The following is a 22262-nucleotide window of genomic DNA, read 5'->3' as shown; positions in this document are numbered from 1 at the left end:
CCGCCTTGAAGGGGTTGGTCGCCGAGGGCCAGCTTCCCCCGGTGGGCCGCCTTATTTCTGAGGATACCTTGGTGAACGTCGGTTTGAGCTCGGTCCCCACCGACCGTGAGTCCGCCATCGTTTCTTTAGCTCTTTTCTTCTCTTTCGTTCCTTCTTCCTTTCGGTTTCTCAGTCCCTGACCATCCCGTCCTTCTTGCAGAGGTCGACGACGTCATGCGGTCGGTGAAGTCGAAGGCTGTTGGTAGGGCGTCCCTGCTGGAAGCAGTCCGGAGGAGGAAACGAGCTCTTCCGAGCGGGGCCCCACCGGCGAAGAAGTCCCGTAAGGAGATACCTCCGATGCCGACCGACGAGTCCGGGCCCACCGGTCAGGGAGATGTCGTGGGCACCGACCGGCAGCTGACGCTGTATCAGCCCTCCGGTGGTAAGGTTGCCGCTACTCCGGAGGTGCCACCTGAGCCTGCTCAAGACGGACGGGTCGGACGTGATCGGTCCCCAACCCGGCCTTCGACTCGGTCGGCTCCTGATGACTCGAGGAGGGACGCGCCGAGGCCCCGGCCGAGCGGGACCCTATCAATTCCTGGGGCGACCCCCGCCCCGAGCGTGATCAGCCGGACTCTTCCCCAGGCGATGGATAAGGGTAAGGCTGCAGAACCACCATCCGGCTCCGGGGAGAAATCGGGGTCTGCCTTCACTACCGATGGCGCCCGAAATCTCATCGAAACAGTGTTGCTGGAGAAGGACCGTCGGCGGGTCCGGGAGTTGGATGTCTCTGACGTCGGGGCCGCCAGCTGCGTCTGTCTCATGTCGGTGAGTGTTCTTCTGGCCGTCTTTCACCATTTATTGGCTCTGTTGTTCTCCGCCTGACTCCCTTATTTTTCCTATTTCTTAGCTCGCCCAGTACATGATCCGTCTGGAGGAGTGCTACAAGGAACAGGCGGGGCTTTTGGCGAAGGCCGAGGACCGGCTGAAAGCAATGGAAGAGGGAGGCCGGGCTGCGGCAGGCAGGACGACCGGGGACCTCGAGGCGAGGCTCCGGGAGGCCGAAGAGCGGGCACTCGGCTTCGCCGCCCTGGAGGAGCAACTGTCAGAGGCTCGGGAGCAACTCAAAGCCGCCTCGGGCCTCGAAAGTAGGGTCAAGAAGGCGGAGGAACGGGCTGAAAAGCAGTCCCGGAAGATCGCGGACTATCGAGAGCGGTGGGAGAAGGCCCAGCGGTCTGCCGACAACGCCTGCGACCGAATCCGCTCTTTTGAAGCCAAACTAGGCGAACTGGAGTCGGCCCTGGAGAAGTCATGCACGGACGTCCAAGAGCTCCGTTCGCGCCTGAAGGAAGCCGAGGCCGCTCGGGTTGCTACCGAGGCGAAGCATAAAGAGGCTCAGGCTGATCTGCTGAGGGTCTCCTCTGAGGCCGAAGGCCGGATTGTGGCGAAGGTCTTGGAGGCCAAGGCTCAGATTATGGAGCGAGCTGAGGCGGAGCTGGCCGAGAAGAGGGCGGAAATCGGGCGTCAGGCGGTAGAGGCTTATCGCCAGTCCGCCGAGTTCGCCCATGATATGTCGGAGGCAGTGCGGACCTATCGCCAGTCTGACGAGTTTGTCCATGACGCGTTGGACGCGGGGGCCGAAGCCTTCACCTTGGGCTTCGAGGAGGGCCTGGCAAGGGTGTCGGCTAAGTATCCCGAAGTTGACCTGAGCGAGATCTCCCTCCTGGACTCCTCTCCGGCACCATCGCCTGCTGGTTCTCCTGCTGCTTCCCTGCCTCCCGCGGACGAGCCCGGCGTTCCCGACCCGGGAGTTCCTCCAAGCTGACCTCTTGTACCTTTCATTGTCTTTTTTATTTTTGTATGTCGGCGTTTTGCCCAATTGTATGGGCCTCGGCCCTGAAAATTAATGCACGTCGAATATTTCTTCATCTCGCCCTCGTCCTCTTTTTTTTTTTTTTTTTTAGCTCTTGGTTGCTTCTTGCTGACTTTTGATTCCCGAAGTTCTTCCGGCGCTAGGCCAGGCATCCGAGGGTTAAACCTCAGGAAACTCTTCCGGCGCTAAGCCAGGCATCCGAGGGTTAGGCCTCAGGAAATTCTTCCGGCGCTAAGCCAGGCATCCGAGGGTTAGGCCTCAGGAAACTCATCCGGCGCTAGGCCAGGCATCCGAGGGTTAGGCCTCAGGAAATTCTTCCGGCGCTAAGCCAGGCATCCGAGGGTTAGGCCTCAGGAAACTCTTCCGGCGCTAGGCCAGGCATCCGAGGGTTAAACCTCAGGAAACTCTTCCGGCACTAAGCCAGGCATCCGAGGGTTAGGCCTCAGGAAATTCTTCCGGCGCTAAGCCAGGCATCCGAGGGTTAGGCCTCAGGAAACTCTTCCGGCGCTAGGCCAGGCATCTGAGGGTTAGGCCTCAGGAAATTCTTCCGGCGCTAAGCTAGGCATCCGAGGGTTAGGCCTCAGGAAACTCTTCCGGCGCTGAGCCAGGCATCCGAGGGTTAGGCCTCAGGAAACTCTTCCGGCGCTAGGCCAGGCATCCGAGGGTTAGGCCTCAGGAAATTCTTCCGGCGCTAAGCCAGGCATCCGAGGGTTAGGCCTCAGGAAACTCTTCCGGCGCTAGGCCAGGCATCCGAGGGTTAAACCTCAGGAAACTTTTCCGGCGCTAAGCCAGGCATCCGAGGGTTAGGCCTCAGGAAATTCTTCCGGCGCTAAGCCAGGCATCCGAGGGTTAGGCCTCAGGAAACTCTTCCGGCGCTGAGCCAGGCATCCGAGGGTTAGGCCTCAGGAAACTCTTCCGGCGCTAGGCCAGGCATCCGAGGGTTAAACCTCAGGAAACTCTTCCGGCGCTAAACCAGGCATCCGAGGGTTAGGCCTCAGGAAATTCTTCCGGCGCTAAGCCAGGCATCCGAGGGTTAGGCCTCAGGAAACTCTTCCGGCGCTGAGCCAGGCATCCGAGGGTTAGGCCTCAGGAAACTCTTCCAGCGCTAGGCCAGGCATCCGAGGGTTAAACCTCAGGAAACTCTTCCGGCGCTAAGCCAGGCATCCGAGGGTTAGGCCTCAGGAAATTCTTCCGGCGCTAAGCCAGGCATCCGAGGGTTAGGCCTCAGGAAATTCTTCCGGCACTGAGCCAGGCATCCGAGGGTTAGGCCTCAGAAAACTCTTCCGGCGCTAAGCCAGGCATCCGAGGGTTAGGCCTCAGGAAATTCTTCCGGCGCTAAGCCAGGCATCCGAGGGTTAGGCCTCAGGAAATTCTTCCGCTCGCTGGTCGGCCAAGGCTGGCGCAAGCCGAAGCGACCGGTCGGGGCTTCCGGCTAGTTTGCTCCCGGGATGATCATCGGGTTAGCCAGGCATCTGAGGGTTGTCAAGCCTCAGGGAAATTCCGCTCGTTGGTCGGCCAAGGCTGGCGCAAGCCGAGGCGACCGGTCGGGGCTTCCGGCTAGTCTGCTCCCGGGATGATCATCGGGTTAGCCAGGCATCCGAGGGCCGAGCCTCGGGAGATTCCACTCGTTGGTCGGCCTAGGCTGGCGCAAGCCGAGGCGACCGGTCGGGGCTTCCGGCTAGTCTGCTCCCGGGATGATCATCGGGTTAGCCAGGCATCCGAGGGCCGAGCCTCGGGAGATTCCACTCGTTGGTCGGCCTAGGCTGGCGCAAGCCGAGGCGACCGGTCGGGGCTTCCGGCTAGTCTGCTCCCGGGATGATCATCGGGTTAGCCAGGCATCCGAGGGCCGAGCCTCGGGAGATTCCACTCGTTGGTCGGCCTAGGCTGGCGCAAGCCGAGGCGACCGGTCGGGGCTTCCGGCTAGTCTGCTCCCGGGATGATCATCGGGTTAGCCAGGCATCCGAGGGCCGAGCCTCGGGAGATTCCACTCGTTGGTCGGCCTAGGCTGGCGCAAGCCGAGGCGACCGGTCGGGGCTTCCGGCTAGTCTGCTCCCGGGATGATCATCGGGTTAGCCAGGCATCTGAGGGTTGTCAAGCCTCAGGGAAATTCCGCTCGTTGGTCGGCCAAGGCTGGCGCAAGCCGAGGCGACCGGTCGGGGCTTCCGGCTAGTCTGCTCCCGGGATGATCATCGGGTTAGCCAGGCATCCGAGGGCCGAGCCTCGGGAGATTCCACTCGTTGGTCGGCCTAGGCTGGCGCAAGCCGAGGCGACCGGTCGGGGCTTCCGGCTAGTCTGCTCCCGGGATGATCATCGGGTTAGCCAGGCATCCGAGGGCCGAGCCTCGGGAGATTCCACTCGTTGGTCGGCCTAGGCTGGCGCAAGCCGAGGCGACCGGTCGGGGCTTCCGGCTAGTCTGCTCCCGGGATGATCATCGGGTTAGCCAGGCATCCGAGGGCCGAGCCTCGGGAGATTCCACTCGTTGGTCGGCCTAGGCTGGCGCAAGCCGAGGCGACCGGTCGGGGCTTCCGGCTAGTCTGCTCCCAGGATGATCATCGGGTTAGCCAGGCATCCGAGGGCCGAGCCTCGGGAGATTCCACTCGTTGGTCGGCCTAGGCTGGCGCAAGCCGAGGCGACCGGTCGGGGCTTCCGGCTAGTCTGCTCCCGGGATGATCATCGGGTTAGCCAGGCATCTGAGGGTTGTCAAGCCTCAGGGAAATTCCACTCGTTGGTCGGCCTAGGCTGGCGCAAGCCGAGGCGACCGGTCGGGGCTTCCGGCTAGTCTGCTCCCGGGATGATCATCGGGTTAGCCAGGCATCTGAGGGTTGTCAAGCCTCAGGGAAATTCCGCTCGTTGGTCGGCCAAGGCTGGCGCAAGCCGAGGCGACCGGTCGGGGCTTCCGGCTAGTCTGCTCCCGGGATGATCATCGGGTTAGCCAGGCATCCGAGGGCCGAGCCTCGGGAGATTCCACTCGTTGGTCGGCCTAGGCTGGCGCAAGCCGAGGCGACCGGTCGGGGCTTCCGGCTAGTCTGCTCTCGGGATGATCATCGGGTTAGCCAGGCATCTGAGGGTTAGGCCTCAGGAAATTCTTCCGCTCGCTGGTCGGCCACTTGTCGCTCGCCGCCCATCGGGGTTTCTCTGTGCCCAGCCGCGACCGTGTTTCTCCTCTCCTCCAAGCGTTGCCTGGGGGGAACACGAGAAGGGTATTAAACGCTAATTAATGCGTTACCTGGGAAATCGGATCGCCAGTTGCTGCTGGTGAGGAGTGTTAGTTGAGCGGCCGCGATACGCGGGTTCTTCGAGGAGGATGCGGCCTGGGCGCGAGCGGAGACACGTGGACCTAGGGGTATACGTCACCCGGATCGTCCTGCACAAAGAATGCGATTTAAGGAGAATGACGCTTAGGAAATCGCGGGGAGATACGCCTCGGGAGCCGGAACGGCTCCGGATTCAGTGCGCCTGCATTTATTGGAGCCACCCGTATCGGAACTACCAGGGGGCCGCAGCTTGGCTATAAATACAGGTGCAGGTACGATGGAATTTGCCAAGCCGGAGCTGCAGGTTGCCATGGATCGCGGACCTCCTCCTTGGCATATGACTGAGAGACTCCTGTCGAAGGAAAGGGGAGGCGCTCCCTTTACAACTTCAGCCAACTAGCCGTTTCATCTGGGATCAACAAGGAGGGTCTCCCCGGCGGAACTCCGCTCTAGGCGTTTCATCCGGGATCACATCTCCCCTCCTTGAAGTTCAGCCTCCCGGTTGAGCTCTGCGCCGGACGCTCAATCCGGGACCGCGCCTCCATATACTCTTCCCCCTCGAATCCCTTCTCTTCCCTACCACTGGGGAAGATGGGAATATCCTTTGGAGGCGGCGTTCCCCTGGGGGCAGCGGGAGCTTCTTCTGCGGCGGCTCCTCCTCTTTTTGGTGAGGTGCTGGATGGCGCCTCCGGTTAGAAGCACCCACTTCTGGTGGGACTGCAGCCGCCCTGGGTTGAGGGTTTGGGTCCCCACCTCTTCTTTACTTTCTTTACTCCCTAATTCCCCTCTGGGAATTCCTTGTAATCACACGAGCACGCCACTGTAACCAGAAATTATTGAAATGAAAAGTATTGCACCTTTTTAAATTGTCTTTCTGGCCTTGTTGTTCTACTGGTAATACATCCGCAGGTTAGCGGAATTCCAGCCCCTTGGAATTTCTCGGCCATCTAGGGCTTCCAACTGGTAGGAGCCAGGTCGGTTTACCCAACGAACTTTATACGGGCCTTCCCAATTTGGCGCTAGCTTCCCACCTTCCGTAGGTTGAGATGCCTTAGCTCGCCTCAGCACCAGATCTCCAATTCTGAAAAGCTTCGGTCGGACTTTGGAGTTGTAATATCGGGCCACCCTCTGCTGATACATTGCCATCCGTACCTGAGCCATTTCCCTTGCCTCTTCCAAGAGATCCAAGTTCCCTCGGAGTTGCTCTGAATTGGCCTCGGGTCGGTGCGCGGCCACCCGAGGCGAGGGGAGTCCGAGCTCCACGGGGGCAACGGCTTCCGTGCCATAGGTTAGGCTGAAAGGCGTCTCTCCAGTAGGAGTCCGTTGTGTGGTCCGATACGCCCAAAGGACATTCTCGAGTTCCTCGACCCAAGCTTGCCCCGTCCGGCCGATCCGCGCTTTGATACCTTGGAGGATTGTCCGATTTGTGACCTCGGCCTCGCCGTTGGTTTGGGGATGCGATACGGATGTGAACCGATGCTCGATCCCGAATTCCTCGCAGAAGTCCCGGAAGTGCTTGTTATCAAACTGTCGACCGTTATCCGAGATGAGGACCCGAGGTACTCCAAATCGGACAATGATGTTCTTCTTCACGAACTTCCGGACTTGTGCCTCCGTGATGGTGGCCAGTGGCTCTGCCTCCACCCACTTGGTGAAGTAGTCGATGGCGACAATCAAAAATTTCCGCTGGGCCGAAGCGACGGGGAATGGTCCGAGGATATCCATTCCCCATTGTGCGAAGGGCCAGGGCGCGGTGATTGGCGCCAAGGGGACAGAGGGGACTCTCTGGACGTTGGCGTGGCGCTGGCAGGCGTCGCATTTCCGCACGTGGTCCTTCGAGTCCTCCATCAAGGTCGGCCAATAGTAGCCTTGCCTCATGATCTTATGCGCCAAGGACCTAGCCCCCAAGTGCGATCCGCAGATGCCTTCGTGGACTTCGCCGAGGGCGTAGGCCGCTTCCGCGGGGCGGAGGCACCTTAAGAGGGGGGCGGTAAACGAGGTCCGATACAGCCTCCCTTCATAAAGTACGTAGTGGGCGGACTTCTTTACAAGCCGCCGGGCCTGATCTTCGTCTTCAGGGAGGATTCCTTCGGCGAGGTAGGCGACGAGCGGGTCCATCCAAGACGGCTCCGGATCAATTGCCATCACCGCTCCAGCCCCGTCAATGCTCGGGGCATCCAGGGTCTCCAGGTAGATTGCCCTCGACAAGTTGTGCGCGTCTGCGTCCACTAGGCGGGACAACCTGTCGGCCCTGGCATTTTCGCTCCTCGGGACCTGCTGAATGTCAACACTGCCGAGGTCGGGAATGAGTGTTTGCACCTTCCGGACGTAGCTCTGCATGGTCGGGCTCCGCGCCTCGAACTCCCCTCGAACCTGCCCGACCACCAGCTGGGAGTCGGTGAAGACTTTCAGACGCCGGATGCCGAGCTCCTTGGCGAGTTTGAGTCCCGCGACTAGGGCCTCGTACTCCGCCTCATTGTTGGTCACTGGAAATCCGAACCTCAAGGCATACTCGGCTATCACTCCATCGGGATTGGTGAGGACCAGCCCAGCCCCTCCACCTTCAGGGTTCGACGACCCGTCAATGTGGAGCGTCCAGATCGGGAGATCGAGGCTGGGTGTCTCCGGCGGCTTAGGTTCCGCCTCCTGCACAGTGCACTCAGCGAGAAAGTCCGCGAGTACCTGGGCCTTGATGGCTGGTCGGGGCTGGTAGCGGATGTCGAACTCACCAAGTTCTACTGCCCACTTCACCAGCCGTCCCGCATTCTCTGGATTGCTGAGAATCTGCCGCAGTGGTTGATCGGTCAAAAGGGTGACAGAATGAGCCTGGAAATAGGGGCGAAGCCTCCTGGTCGCAGTCAGCAGCGCGAAGGCGATCTTCTCAGCCTTCGTGTACCGCGTCTCGGCATCCCGGAGGACTCGGCTGATGTAGTATACAGGCTTCTGAAGTCTTGCCTCTTCCCGAACCAGTACTGCGCTGACTGCGGTTGGGGAGACCGCCGGTAAAGGTAGAGCATCTCCCCCTCTTGCGGCTTGGACAGCAGGGGAGGAGACGCCATGTACTCCTTGAGCTGGTCGAACGCCGCATGGCATTCGGCCGTCCAGAGGAAGTCTTTTGGGCGCTTCAACACCTTGAAGAATGGTTGGCAGCGTTCGGCCGACTTTGCCACAAATCGTCCGAGCGCGGCGACCCTTCCAGCGAGCTCCTGAACCTCCTTCACTTTGGTCGGAGGGGACATATCTTGGATGGCTTTGATCTTGTCCGGGTTGGCCTCGATCCCGCGCTGGTTGACAATGAAACCGAGGAACCTCCCGGCCAAAGCACCAAAAGCGCACTTCGCTGGGTTTAGCTTCATGCGAAACTTTCGCAAGGTGGTGAAAGTCTCCTCCAGATCTGCAATGTGCTGGTCTGCATGGCGGCTTTTTACCAGCATATCGTCCACGTACACCTCCATATTCCGGCCGATCTGCTCCTTGAAGATTTTATTGACGAGGCGCTGGTAAGTGGCGCCAGCGTTCTTCAGACCGAAGGGCATTACCTTGTAACAGTACAGCCCCCGGTCTGTTATGAAGGCAGTTTTCTCCTCGTCCTGTGGAGCCATCATTATTTGGTTGTAGCCGGAGAAGGCGTCCATAAAAGACAGTAGCTGATATCCGGAAGTCGCGTCGACCAGTTGGTCTATCCGTGGAAGCGGAAAGCTATCCTTGGGGCACGCCTTGTTCAGGTCGGTGTAGTCGACGCACATCCTCCACTTCCCGCTCGCCTTCCGGACAAGTACGACGTTTGCCAGCCACTCGGGGTAGCTCACCTCTCTTATGAAACCTGCCTCCAAGAGTTTGTCTACCTCCTGGTCGACCACCCGGATCCGATCCGGGGCACAGTGTCTCTTCTTTTGCTTTACTGGTCAGTGGGTCGGGTCGACGTTGAGGGCGTGAGAAACGACCTCCGGGTCGATCCCAGGTACATCGGCCGCCGACCAGGCAAACACATCTGCATTGGCTCGGAGGAATTCCACTAACCGGAGCCGAGCTTCCAAGTCGAGGTTGGCACCGACCCGGACCGTGCGGTCCGGGCGGTCTTCTTCGAGGGGAACTTCGATTACGCCCTCGGCCGGCTCCCCGTGCCGCAAGGCCACTTCGTCTCTGGCGTCAAGTGACTCGACGCTTAGGGCCTCCATGGGCTTCTTCCCTTTGAGAGTTGCTAGGAAACACTGCCGTGCGGTCGGCTGGTCACCTCGGACCTCTCCAATCCCGGCCGCTGTGGGGAACCGCATGAGCAAATGGTAGGTAGAAACCACCGCGCGAAGGGCGTTCAGTCCGGGTCGTCCGAGGATAGCGTTGTAGGCCGAGGGGACACGGACGACCAAGAACCCGAGCCGCACCGTGGCTTCTGCGGGTGCAATGCCCGCAGTCACAGGCAGCTCGATGACACCTTCGGCCGAGATAGCGTCTCCAGTGAATCCTATGAGGGGGGTGGATGTTTTGTGCAACAATTGTCGGGAAAAGCCCATCTTTTGGAAGGCCTCGTAATACAAAATATCAGCTGAGCTTCCACTATCCACAAGAACACGCCTTACATCATAGTCCGCCATAGTGAGAGAGATCACCATGGCGTCATCGTGGGGAGTCTGAACCCCCTTTACATCTTCATCACAAAAAGTGATTACATTTCCGACCCGCTGCCTCTTCACGACGGCCACTCCTGATACTTCCGCCGAGCCCCCTGCGTTCCTCACGGGCCGAGAGCAGCCCCCAGTGATGGTGTGGATCACTCCCGCAACGGGTCGATTCTGCTCCCGAGGCTCCTGAGGGGCCGGGTCGGCTGGACGCGGGTCTGCAGGGGGACGTCGGTCGTTTATATATCGACCGAGACGCCCTCGGCGAATGAGAGCCTCGATCTCGTCCCGAAGCTGGAAGCAGTCTTCGGTATCGTGGCCGTGGTCTCGGTGGTACTCACAGTACGCCCGAGAAGGCTTCCTCCCAGGGATCTTCTTCATCTGCCTCGGGACCGGGAGGTCCTCCCGCCCCTTGACCTCCATGAGGATCTGGGCCCGGGGGGCCAGGAGTGGGGTGTACCGGTTGAAGCGCCGGTGCGGAGAACGAGGGCGTGTGGCGCCGTGGTTCCTTGCTGGTGACGGGCTTCTGCGCCGGCGTTGAGGCGTCGGGCTCCTCCTCTGGGGTGCCTCTTTTCGCCTTTTCTTCCCGGGCTTTAGAGGGGCTTCGGCGGCCTCCTTGTTCCGGTGGGAGGCTGCCTCCTCGGCGTCTGCATACTGGTTTGCCCGAGACAACAGCTCCGGGAAGCTCCGCGGCAGACGTTTGTCCAGGGAGAAGGTGAGTCTGCCCTTCCGGAAGCCTCGCTTCAGGGCTGAGAGAGCCACCTCCTGGCTCAAATTCCGGACCTCCAGTGTTGCCTTGTTGAAGCGGGTGAGATAATCCCGCAGGCTCTCTCCCTCGTTCTGCCGGACATCGAAGAGGGAGTCGGAGACCAGTCTTCGCCGGCTACTGACGGCGAAATGGCTGATGAAGAGACGGGTGAACTGGTGGAAGGACTGGATGGAATTAGCCTCCAGGCCGGCGAACCACGCCCTTGCCGGGCCGCGGAGGGTCGCCGGGAAGGCCTTGCAGAGGAGAGGATCCGATGCTCCATGGAGGAGCATAAGAGTCCTGAAACTCTCCACGTGGTCCCGTGGGTCCGCCGCCCCGTCGTAGGGTTCGATCGCCGGCATTTTGAACCCCGGCGGGTTTAGGGTTCGCAGGATCCTTGAGGCAAGCGCCGGCTGGGAGGAGATTTCCAAGTCGGCGAAGGGATCTTTGGAGTGGCCCTTCAGGACCTGGAGCTGTCTGTGGAGATCGTCCACCCGCCGGTCCAGGGAGCGCGACCGGTGGGTGGGAGACAAGGAGCGGCGCGAGGGGGACCGACTGGAGTGCGGGCCCCTCGAGGACTGGGGTGTCTGAGAACGCGCCCGGGTCCGCCTCTCGTACCCCGCGCAGCTCCGATGAGAAGGTCCTGGCAGAATGGACCGCACTCGAGAATCCTCCCCGCGCCGGCGCTCCTCTCCATGGGAGAGGAAGGAGCGCGGGTTGTGAGGAAGAGGCGAGTGCTCGGGGAGCAGCGGCTCCTGAGCTCGCTGCGGCACCCGAGAGATCACACCCTGCAGATTCTGCACTGCCTCCGCGAGGGTGCGAACCTGCTGGGCTAGCTGGTCGAACTGAGCAGGTTCGACCGTCTGAATGGGAGGAGAAGCGGTGGAATGCTGCTGAGAGTGTGTTGGGGACGCAGCAGCCTCCCGGCCAGAGGCGCGAGAGGCTCCGCGACCGGAAGCATTGGAAGCTCCGCGACCACCTCGCCGTGCCATTACGATCGTTCTGAGATTCGGTGCCCTCCTTCTAGCGCCAACTGTTGCTGGTGGTCCAAACCGAGAACGATTGACACGACGGTGTGAACGGAGTTCCGCCTGAGTTGTCTTGGTTGGTGCTGGTTGCGCTCCACCTTCCGCCAAGGAACCTGCAAACAAGCCTTGCACCACCACCAGGGTGGTGATGGCCCTCCGACGGTCAAGTCAGAGGAGATTGGAGGAGGAGAGATGATAATCACAAGTGGGAGAGAGTGCTCTGGGAGGTATTGCTTACCCCCCCCTTCTCCCCCCAGCCGCATATATACCTGGCTGGGAGGTCTCTCAGGGGGGTTTGTCGTCGTGGGGCACGATAGAATGGCCACTGACATGGCCGTTACGGGGCGTCGTGGAGCAGCGCCGGGTACGGTCATGGCAGGGCGTAGTGGAGCTCCGCTTTGTACGGTCGATACAGGAGATCGTGGGCAGCATCGGGTACAGCCGTTGCAGGGGGTAGTGGAGCAGGAGGCCGCGGCGTGCCTCTGGAGAATAGCCTGTCGTTATCAAAAGATCTCCGACTCGGGGTCGGAATGCTGGATCATAGGGCAGCCGACCTGGGGTCGGGCTGCGAAGCCGAGGAGGTCCGACTCGGGGTCGGAGTGCTGGATCATAGGGCAGCCGACCCGGGGTCGGGCTGCGGAGCCGAGGAGGTCCGACTCGGGGTCGGAGTGCTGGATCATAGGGCAGCCGTAGCTTTCCTGGATACGCGTGCCGATCACGTGGGGCATGGCGGCTCAATTCCCCCATAACACCTACCTAATTACGAAAGGTCTCGAAACAACGTTCATGCGATGAACGTCGAACCCGTGCATGCCGATTCCGCTGCCATCTGAAAATTTTTGAAATATCAGCGGCATGGGCGGGTTCCCAACAGTGGTATCAGAGCCTAGGCTTCGTAGATTAAGGTAAGAATTAAATATCTAAAGGCTTATTAGATCTGAAAATTGATTGATCATGCATGCTGAAAAATTCTGCATGCAGATTTTTCAGGGGTGCTGATTTTTTACATGCTGATTTTTATGTGATAAAAAGATGATTCTAATTGCATTGTTAATGGGATTACAAAGTTTAGAATCATGATTAGCATGATCAGCGACCTATGTCATGATATAATCAGTTAGTTTTCAGATCTGAAAATTATAATTATTGCATACGGTGATGATCATAGGATTCAACCCCTTTTGGTATCAAATGTAATGACCTGCGATGTGATCTGCGATGTCATGTAAATTTTACAGATGCTTGCATGCATCTTATTTGATGTTTTGAGAGGCCTGCGTGCCTCCTAAAAGGAGATGTAAATTATTTTTATTTTTATTTTACATCTGGTTGTATTTCTGTGATGTGATGTACATCAACGATCAAGTTGAAGCAAAGGCATGAGATGAAAGGTGATCTAAGCGGTTGATGGCGATGGGATCAAGAGTTGATCAAGGATCGAATCAAGGAGGCTTGGAACCAATTCAAGAGTTGAAGACCACTTGATCGATTGATGTGCATGTGCTTGTAATACGACCTAATTAGAATCCATGATCATCACCTAGTTAAAGTTTAACTTTAATTTGATGCCGCGATTATAACTGCCTGCAATGCGCCGTTTGCATGTGATGTGAATGAGAGTCGGGTAGATAGGTTTACATGTGATGTAGCGAACCCAATTGAGACCTAAATCAAAACCTCCTCAATCAAGTCGAGAGTGAACCGACATGAGCAAGTCATATTAGATTAATTGATCTAATTGGTGTCTAGGAAAGCATGAAAGGTAGTTACTTAATTAGGACCTTACTCTCTGAGTAAGGGGAGCACCTGCTTACCTGGCCAATTGTTCGATTACCTCTTATGAAGGGCTCAAGTTGCAAACACTAAGACCTGATTAACCAATATTAAGTCAATAGGTCTTCCACTGTAGTAGAGCTGCTAAGGCCTTTCTGATGTTGATTTGTCTCGGCTGGACACAGTGGTCAAGTTGCATCGGGGGGCTGGACCTCTCTATAGACATGAGATGTTGTAGGGTAAAGGTGGGGTTGGGCACCAATAACTGTTAGGTGAGGACCCAATGACGACTTTATTCCTACGGTTATACGGTGGGTCTGACTTAACTAAGAAATGGGACCAATAACTGTTAGGTGAGGTCTTCATGGCTTAGAGACCAAGTTACACTGCAACATGCTTGAGAAGCATTGTACAAGAGTTGTACACTCATCCATCTATGTGTCACCAATAACTGTTAGGTGAGGTGGCATGTAAATCGGTGGGACCGCAGTACCCACTAGAAACCCTAGTCGTGTGGGATTTCCGTTTCCCTACCAGGGGAGTGTGAGGGATTCGAGAAAATAGTGGGAGTTACATTTGTTCTAAAAGACCTTAGAACAGATTAGGATCAAGTACAAAAGTCTAACTAGAATCTTTACTCTCTGCAGATACAATGTCGGCTTCAAACCCTTTGACCCGTATTCTTGAGACCAACCGACTGACCGGAACCAATTACAAGGACTGGCTTAGAAATCTCAAAATTGTTTTGGACTGTGAGAAAATAGGCTACATACTCGATTCAGATATCCCCACATTACCAACACGTCCTACTGATGTTCAGCGTGAAATGCATAAAAAGTGGTTGGATGATGACATTAGAGTAAAATGCTATATGATGGCATCCATGTCTAATGAACTCCAATGCCAGCATGAAAATATAAAGACTGCTAGGGACATACTGGCACACCTGCAAGAGTTGTATGGTGAGCAGAGTCGCACAGCTCGTTTTGAAGTGTCCAAGAGGCTTTTTAAAGCGAAGATGCGCGAGGGGCAGTCTGTCCATGATCACGGTCTGACCATGATCAAGGACCTAGAGGAGCTTGAGAAGCTCGGTATGGACATGCATAAGGAATTACAAGTGGATTTGATCCTACAGTCACTTCCTGATTCATTTGGTCAGTTTATAGTAAACTACCACATGAATAAGATTGAATACACTAAGACTGAACTAATCAACATGTTGGTAACTGCTGAGGGAGCCTTGAAAGGTTCAAGGGGCAATGTCCTTGCTGCTGAGTTGACTTCTGGTTCCAAGAGAAAGTCTACTTGGAAGAAAAAGAAGCCTGCTAAGAAGCAGAAGAAAGACAAGAAGCCAAAGAAGGAAGTTCAAAAGAAAAGGGCTAACGACAAAGGAAAATGTTTCCACTGCAATGTCGAAGGCCACTGGAAAAGGAACTGTCCTTCATACCTCGAGAGCCTGAAGAACAAGAAAGGTGACACACCTTCAGAAGGTATAGACTTGCTCATAATTGAAACTAATCTAACGGATTCTTCTACTTCTAGTTGGGTTATAGATTCTGGTTCTAGTGCTCATTTGTGCACTACCATGCAGGGTCTAAAGGAAAGTAGAAGGCTGGCGGAAGGTGCGGTAACCCTTCGGGTTGGCAACGGGGCAAAAGTTGCTGCTGTCGCTGTGGGCACCTACCATCTACGACTACCGTCTGGATTTAGTTTAATACTTAGAGACTGCTATTATGTACCTGTTGCTAGCAGAAATTTGATTTCTGTTTCATGTCTAGCACAGGAAGGTCATGTTTTTACATTTGACAATGACTGCTGTTCTATTTATTTAAGAAATAAAATAGTCGCACACGGTTTCATGATTGACAGTCTCTATCATTTACATATGGATGTATCTGTGAATGTTACCGAGCAAGATGTGAGTGCCAAAGGATCCAAAAGATCCAGAGATGAGATAAACCAAAAATATTTGTGGCACCTCAGGCTTGGCCATATTGGAGAGGACAGAATGAACAAAATGGATAAAGATGGGCTTTTAGGCTCATTGACTTCCGAGTCATATCCAGTTTGCGAGTCCTGTCTTCAAGGAAAAATGGCAAGACTGCCCTTTGTAGGACATGGGAGAGGACCACTGAAATACTTACCCTAGTACATACAGATGTATGTGGCCCATTCGATGTGCTAGCCAGGGGACGTTATTCTTACTTCATTACCTTTACCGATGATTATTCACGGTATGGGTATGTGTATCTTATGAGACACAAGTCTGAGTCTTTTGAAAAGTTCAAAGAGTTCAAGAATGAAGTAGAAAAACAAACTGAAAAACCTCTTAAAGCTCTTCGATCAGATCGAGGAGGAGAATACCTTAGTGGGGAATTCCGGGACTATCTCAAAGAAAACGGCATAGTCTCACAATGGACACCTCCGGGTACACCTCAACTCAACGGGGTGTCAGAGAGGAGAAATCGGACCCTGTTGGACATGGTCAGGTCCATGATGAGCTTCACTGATTTACCTATGTTCCTTTGGGGAGATGCCTTACTCACAGCGATTTATTTGTTGAATAGAGTTCCCTCTAAATCCGTTCCTACCACACCGTATGAGATATGGCATGGTAAGAAACCAAGTCTGGGTCATCTCAAGATTTGGGGATGTCCGGCCCACGTCAAGCGACTACAGGCGGACAAGTTAGAGGCTAGGACCATAAGTGCTCGTTTTATAGGATATCCTAAAGAGTCATTAGGATACAATTTTTACGTCTCAGAGGATCACAATGTGTTTGTGAGCCATCATGCCATCTTCTTGGAAAATCAGTTTATCCTTGATAGAGGCAGTGGGAGGAAAATTGAGCTTGAAGAGAAAGTCTCTGAAAAGCAACGAGTCATGGATCCTATAGAACCCATTCATAAAGAGCCAGTACACGATGTCCCTCAACCACCTCGTAGATCTAGTAGAGTCTCCCATCCTCCCGATAGATACTTAGGTATACTAGAAGAGGATACCGAGGAAATGTTCCTAGTGGGAGATAGGGATCACATACAGGATCCCAAAACCTACAACGAGGCGATATCTGATATCGATTCCGAGAAATGGGTGGAAGCTATGAAGTCAGAGTTAGACTCCATGCATTCCAACCAAGTCTGGACCTTAGTAGATCCACCAGAAGGTATTGTACCTATTGGGTGCAAATGGATCTACAAAAGGAAGATAGGTTCGGATGGAGAGGTAGAGACCTATAAGGCAAGGCTTGTGGCGAAAGGGTATAGTCAGCGCGAAGGCATTGACTATCAGGAGACCTTTTCACCTGTAGCCATGCTAAAATCCATCCGAACATTGCTTGCCATTGCAGCATTTCATGATTATGAAATCTGGCAGATGGATGTGAAAACTGCTTTCCTGAATGGATATCTTGATGAAGATATCTATATGGAACAACCTTTGGGTTTCACTTCCAGTGATGGAGATCACAAGGTCTGCAAGCTGCAAAGGTCCATCTATGGACTAAAGCAAGCATCTCGGAGTTGGAACACTCGTTTCGATGATGCAATCAAAACGTTTGATTTCATCAAAAACGAAGAGGAACCGTGCGTTTACAAAAAGGTTAGTGGGAGTGCTGTCGTTTTTCTCGTACTGTACGTAGATGACATTCTCCTGATTGGGAATGATATTCCCATGCTAACCTCGGTCAAGGTCTGGTTGTCAAAAGAATTCTCCATGAAAGACCTTGAGGAAGCATCCTATATTTTGGGAATAAAGGTCTATAGAGATAGATCTAAAAGGATGCTTGGCCTGTCACAGAAGATGTACATAGAGGAGGTGCTGAAGAGGTTCAGCATGGAAAACTCCAAGAGGGGTCTCTTACCCCTAAGGCATGGAATTCATCTCTCCAAGAAGATGTGCCCCAACACATCTGAGGAGATTCAACGCATGAGCAAGATTCCTTATGCATCGGCAATAGGAAGCCGCATGTATGCCATGCTATGTACACGACCTGATATAGCTCTTGCTGTGAGTGTCACAAGCAGATATCAGTCGAATCCAGGTGAAGAACACTAGACAGCTGTGAAGAATATTCTTAAGTACTTGAGAAGAACTAAAGATTTATTCTTGATTTTTGGAGGATCATCAGAGTTAAAGGTAGAAGGGTACACAGATTCAGACTTCATGACTGATGTCGATGACAGGAAGTCAACATCTGGATACGTGTTCTTGTGCAATGGTGGTACGGTGAATTGGAAGAGTTCTAAACAACCGATCATTGCTGATTCTACTATGGAAGCTGAATACATCGCCACCTCTGAAGCTGCTAAGGAAGGCTTCTGGTTCAAGAAATTCATTGCAGAGTTGGATGTGATGACATCAGATGCCATAACACTCTACTGCGATAATAATGGCGCCATAGTCCTTGCTAAGGAGCCAAGGTCTCATCAGAAGTCTAAGTATATAGAGCGGCGCTTTCACCTCATACGCGACTATGTGGAGAAGAAACATGTAGAGGTGCAGAGAGTAGACTCCGCGGATAACGTGGCAGACCCGTTCACTAAGCAGCTGAGTCAACAAAAGACTGAAGCCCACCTTGAGAAGATGGGCCTAAGATATATGACCAATTGGCTTTAGTGCAAGTGGGAGATTGTTAGATGTATGCCCTAGAAGCCAATTTGGCTGACACATTGTTGATTCTAGGGACATAATTTTGTACTTGACTATTTATTATTGAATAAATAAAAGGCGTCTTTTCATTCATATTGTTATGTGTCTATGAATCGTCCAAGGAATTAATAAGATGATGATACATATTCTCAAGAGTTGAGAATTTGAGCCATGTATCATTGGTGATTAATTTCTAAATGCTCCTGATCAATGGATCATCACGAGGACGGTGATCGATCCGATCAGTGCACAGATCACTTTTCTTCTGGATGGATGAGACTTGAGTCCACAGTGTAGGGACACTGAAGTGATAGTGCAGGTGCTTGTTAGAGAACAAGGGTACTGAGCATGACCAAGACAAGAAGTCACTTGGATGTCTATCCACTCGTCAGTGACTTGCTTGATGTTGCAGTAGTATGACTGGTCCTTTGACCTGCGGTGCTTCGGCTACTCACAGTGAGGTTATTGTAGTTTGACTGCACACATATATGGTCTCTAGCCATATGGGTCCATGCAGTGTAGATTGGCTGCAGTAGGTTCACTGTAGAAGTAGGGTATGCACCTATAAGGAATCTATCGACCTTGATAGAAGAGGAGTGATCCTATGTGATTTGTTAGACTGAGTTCTAAGACCTTGGCCAGGGCAGTAATATAAAGTGGAAAAAAAGTTTTCCACTATCGAACTCAAGTCGAATAAATCTTGACATATGACAGACGATGGGGTTTGACGAGTTGTCCATGACCTCCGTCCTGTAGGGATCCACGATAGTAGGACTGTATCACACGTTAACTACACCTAGAGGTTCATCATTCCATTCTGCTGGGTAGCCACTACATGCTGCTAGGTGTCACTGGTGGATGGTGGGACTCATAGGGATTATCTTGATGATCGATAAATCCTAATGAGTAGAGTTGGAATCGTTCCAACCCATTGAAAGGAGTTTTCAATGATATAGTGATAGAGATCACAATATATCTCACTACCAGTCAGAATAGAACCTATGGGGTCACACACACTAGAAGTATTGACCGATCCGATGGTTGAAATTGTGATTAGGAATCACAAGAAATCAATTTGATTGATAAGAAGTTGAAGAAGGAACAAAAGAAATTAATTAATTGGACTTAAACACAAATCCTACTTCGGGTAGGATTTCTAGAGTCCTAATTGGATTAGGACTGGGAATCCTAGTTGGAGTAGGACTGGAATTCCTACTTGGAATAGGATTCCTACAATCCTAATGAGATTAGGAATTTTGAATTAAAATAGGATTCCTACTTGGAGTAGGATTCCTAGAAATCCTAATTAGATTAGGACTTCGGATTCAAATAGAGTCCTAATTGGATTAGGACTAAAACTAAACAAATCCTAATTGGTTTAGGATTTCTTAAGTCTAAATTAATTATTAATCTAATGAATCAACATGACTCCTAATTGGATTAGGATTGAAGAGTTCAATTGAGTCATGGTTCATTCAAGTCCTAATTGGATTAGGACTAGCATAGATTGAACCCAATTTGGCCAATCCTAATTAGATTAGGATTAAACCATGAAAGAGGGACCTAATCCTCTTTGGAAGAGGATTAGGCTAACCAAGTAAGAGGGGCATCAGCCCCTCTCCACTTGATTAGGTGCGACATGAAGAGAGAGGGGGCCGGCGCCCCCTCTTGGAAAGTTGTCAAGGGCTCCTAACTTGTAGGAGCCCTTCATCCTTATTAAAGGAGGACTAGGGCCGGCGCCCTAGAGTATCTCTTTTCCTCCTCTTCATCACATGGCCACCCCCTCTCCATCTCTCCTTGGTTCAGCCGCCATCAGCAAAGGGAAAAGAAGAGGAGGCGTCTCCCTCCTCTTGGTCTTCTTCCTTGGCTCCAACGCATGAAAAGAGAAGAAGGCTGCAGGGATTCTTCTTCTTCCTAGTCTTCATCCTTCTTCTTCCTCCTTCCAAGCACAATCAAGAGTTGATTGAGAGGGAGGACATCAGCCATCAAAGTTATCTCTGCAAGGGAGCTAGCACCCCGGTGAGATAGAGAGCTTGGATCGGATCCTGCTTCGTGTGGATACCCGTAGAGGCCGGACGTTTGAACGGCTTCAAGCGAACCCTCTTCCAAAACCACGAATTCAGATTTGCGGTGATCATCTACCCGCGCAAGGTGAAGATTTGATCTTCCTAATAGTTTTAAAAGTTTTAATTCCTACCTAATTACGAAAGGTCTCGAAACAACGTTCATGCGATGAACGTCGAACCCGTGCATGCCGATTCCGCTGCCATCTGAAAATTTTTGAAATATCAGCGGCATGGGCGGGTTCCCAACACTCCTAGCCTTTATCCCGTAATCACCGTTCACAGCCGTCCCAGCTTCATCCCTTCCACGTCCGAGTATCCCATGGATCAACATCCTAAGCGCATCTGTTTCCTCCTCAACTTCCCTTCACGAATCCGTTTCTTCCTCCCATCCTGCACTGTCCACATCATCATGCATCCCGAGCTCCACGGATTCCCCTGTTTTGGGATTAATCCGAACCAATCCCAGCTTGTTCCAGCCGTTCTTATCTCTTCTCCGCGATCAGCTCTCAGATATATTCTCCCCAACGTCTGGATGAGATACGACAATATCTTCTATTATCGGCGGATCAGATCAAGCTCTTCATCATTATCCTCCCACTCGAAACAACCACGTGAAGAAACAGGGGAGGAGCGAGGGGAGTTGGCAAGTCTATAAAAGGCCCAGGCGTAAACATAGGAGCCATCCTCTTCGGAACCATTCCAAGGGAGCCGGTTGATCCCATCCATCCTTCGGAGGAGTCATCCCAGGAGACAGAGAAGGGAGGAGAGAATCAGAGACGGGAGAAAGAAAAGAAGAAATGGAAGCTCTCGGCGCTGCCACTGTTCAACTCTTCATGGAGGGCTAATCTCTTCTCTAGGGCTGGATGCAGCCCTAACAAAGGGCCAAGGGTTTTATATTTTTGATTTCTATTCTTGGAGTTGTATAAACCTCATTTTGCTTCTAATGAATATTTTATTTCATCTCATATTTAATTTCTGTGATTTTAAATGTGAAGTTTATACAACTGCTCTTCATGATCACTAAGTAAATATAAGATAGTCCATGCTTAAGGAAGATGCGATGTGCTACCACCTTAGATTAGGGTAGACATTTCATGCTAAACTAAAGATGGATTATGCCTAAATTACTTCTGTAAAATTTTGTTCGAATGCTTATTAGGCTTGTAACCAATTTGCATGTTAATCCAAGAATGAAAAAAAAAATATAATTAATCCTTGTTCCGATGTTAGTGGTGAATTCCATGCCCTAGGTTCTCCTAAACTGATATCTCTTTAATTGCATTTTCTTTTATTAAATTGCTTAGTTTAATAGTCTTCACAAATTCATCCTTTTAAATATTTTTATTTTCTTTAAAAGAAAAACAACTGTACCCCAATCCCTGTGGATCGATATCCGTAATCACTATCCTACCAGATACATGCTATTGCGTGGTCTTTAAAATTGACTATCAATTTTTGGCGCCGTTGCCGGGGATTGTTAGCATAGTTGTTTTTCTTTTCATAAAAAAAAATTTCAAAAAAATATATATATTTAAAATTAAATAAAAATATTTTCTATTTTTGTTATTTTTCTTATCTCCTTTCTCTCTTTTACTAAATTTTTTTTTATCAGGAATCGAAGAGAAAATTTGAGACGATCAAAAGGGAACTACTGGAAAAAGAATGCTGTAGAGGTTTGCTTTAAAAGTAAAATATTTTTGCTGAGGAAATTCTCTTTGGTAACCTCTAAACCTTTCTTATGTAAATTAATTCCCAGTTTGCTTGAAATATTGTGGTGATTGTTTGATTTTAATTTCAGTAAAAGTGTGAATGTATGCCTGATACACATACACTAATTAATCCGCATATAGTAAGGGCAATCACCCCAACAAGATAAGAACTGGATTTCATCACCAGATTCTTGCCCAAATTAGGTGAATCAATTTTCACATAGCTATCATTTTAATTAAAATCAATTAGACGTTGGCCCCAAGGGACATTCGAGCTCAATAGGATGAAGATCACCGAAAGTTGCACCAATTTCGCTCTGTGGCTCAGTTGATGTCTAGGCAAGCTTTGTCCCAAGGGAGACAGTTCATCTGTTCGAGGCAAGTGATTTTTAAGTGGGACCTTTGCAATGCATCGTGACCCCCCCACTTACCTGGGAGCTTACCTGGTCAACTTAGTTCATTAGACCGGATTGGAGGCTTAGGTGCCCTCTTCAAACCAGTTAGGAGCTGTCTAGTGATTTTAGGGTGAACATAAGGAATTGTGTTTTTCTTTTTAGTGCATGCTT

At 52.3% G+C, this 22262-nt stretch overlaps 1 protein-coding gene across 1 annotated transcript; it reads left to right on the top strand.

The window, feature by feature from the left end:
• LOC149768002 (uncharacterized) lies at positions 1–21752 on the top strand. Its single transcript, XM_089929899.1, has 4 exons — positions 1–807; positions 890–1587; positions 21600–21660; positions 21744–21752. Exons 1-4 carry the CDS (start codon positions 214–216, stop codon positions 21750–21752), a joined length of 1362 nt encoding a protein of 453 aa, XP_089786025.1. The 5' UTR covers positions 1–213.
• The last annotated feature ends 510 nt before the right edge of the window (positions 21753–22262 follow it).

Source organism: Phoenix dactylifera, chromosome 3 (genome assembly GCF_051530095.1).
Source record: "Phoenix dactylifera cultivar Ajwa chromosome 3, Ajwa_hap1_PhDact_Kaust_v1.1, whole genome shotgun sequence".
Classification (NCBI taxonomy): domain Eukaryota; kingdom Viridiplantae; phylum Streptophyta; class Magnoliopsida; order Arecales; family Arecaceae; genus Phoenix; species Phoenix dactylifera.
Note: the sequence above shows the minus strand (reverse complement) of the source record. Positions and strands in the feature narration are given on the sequence as shown.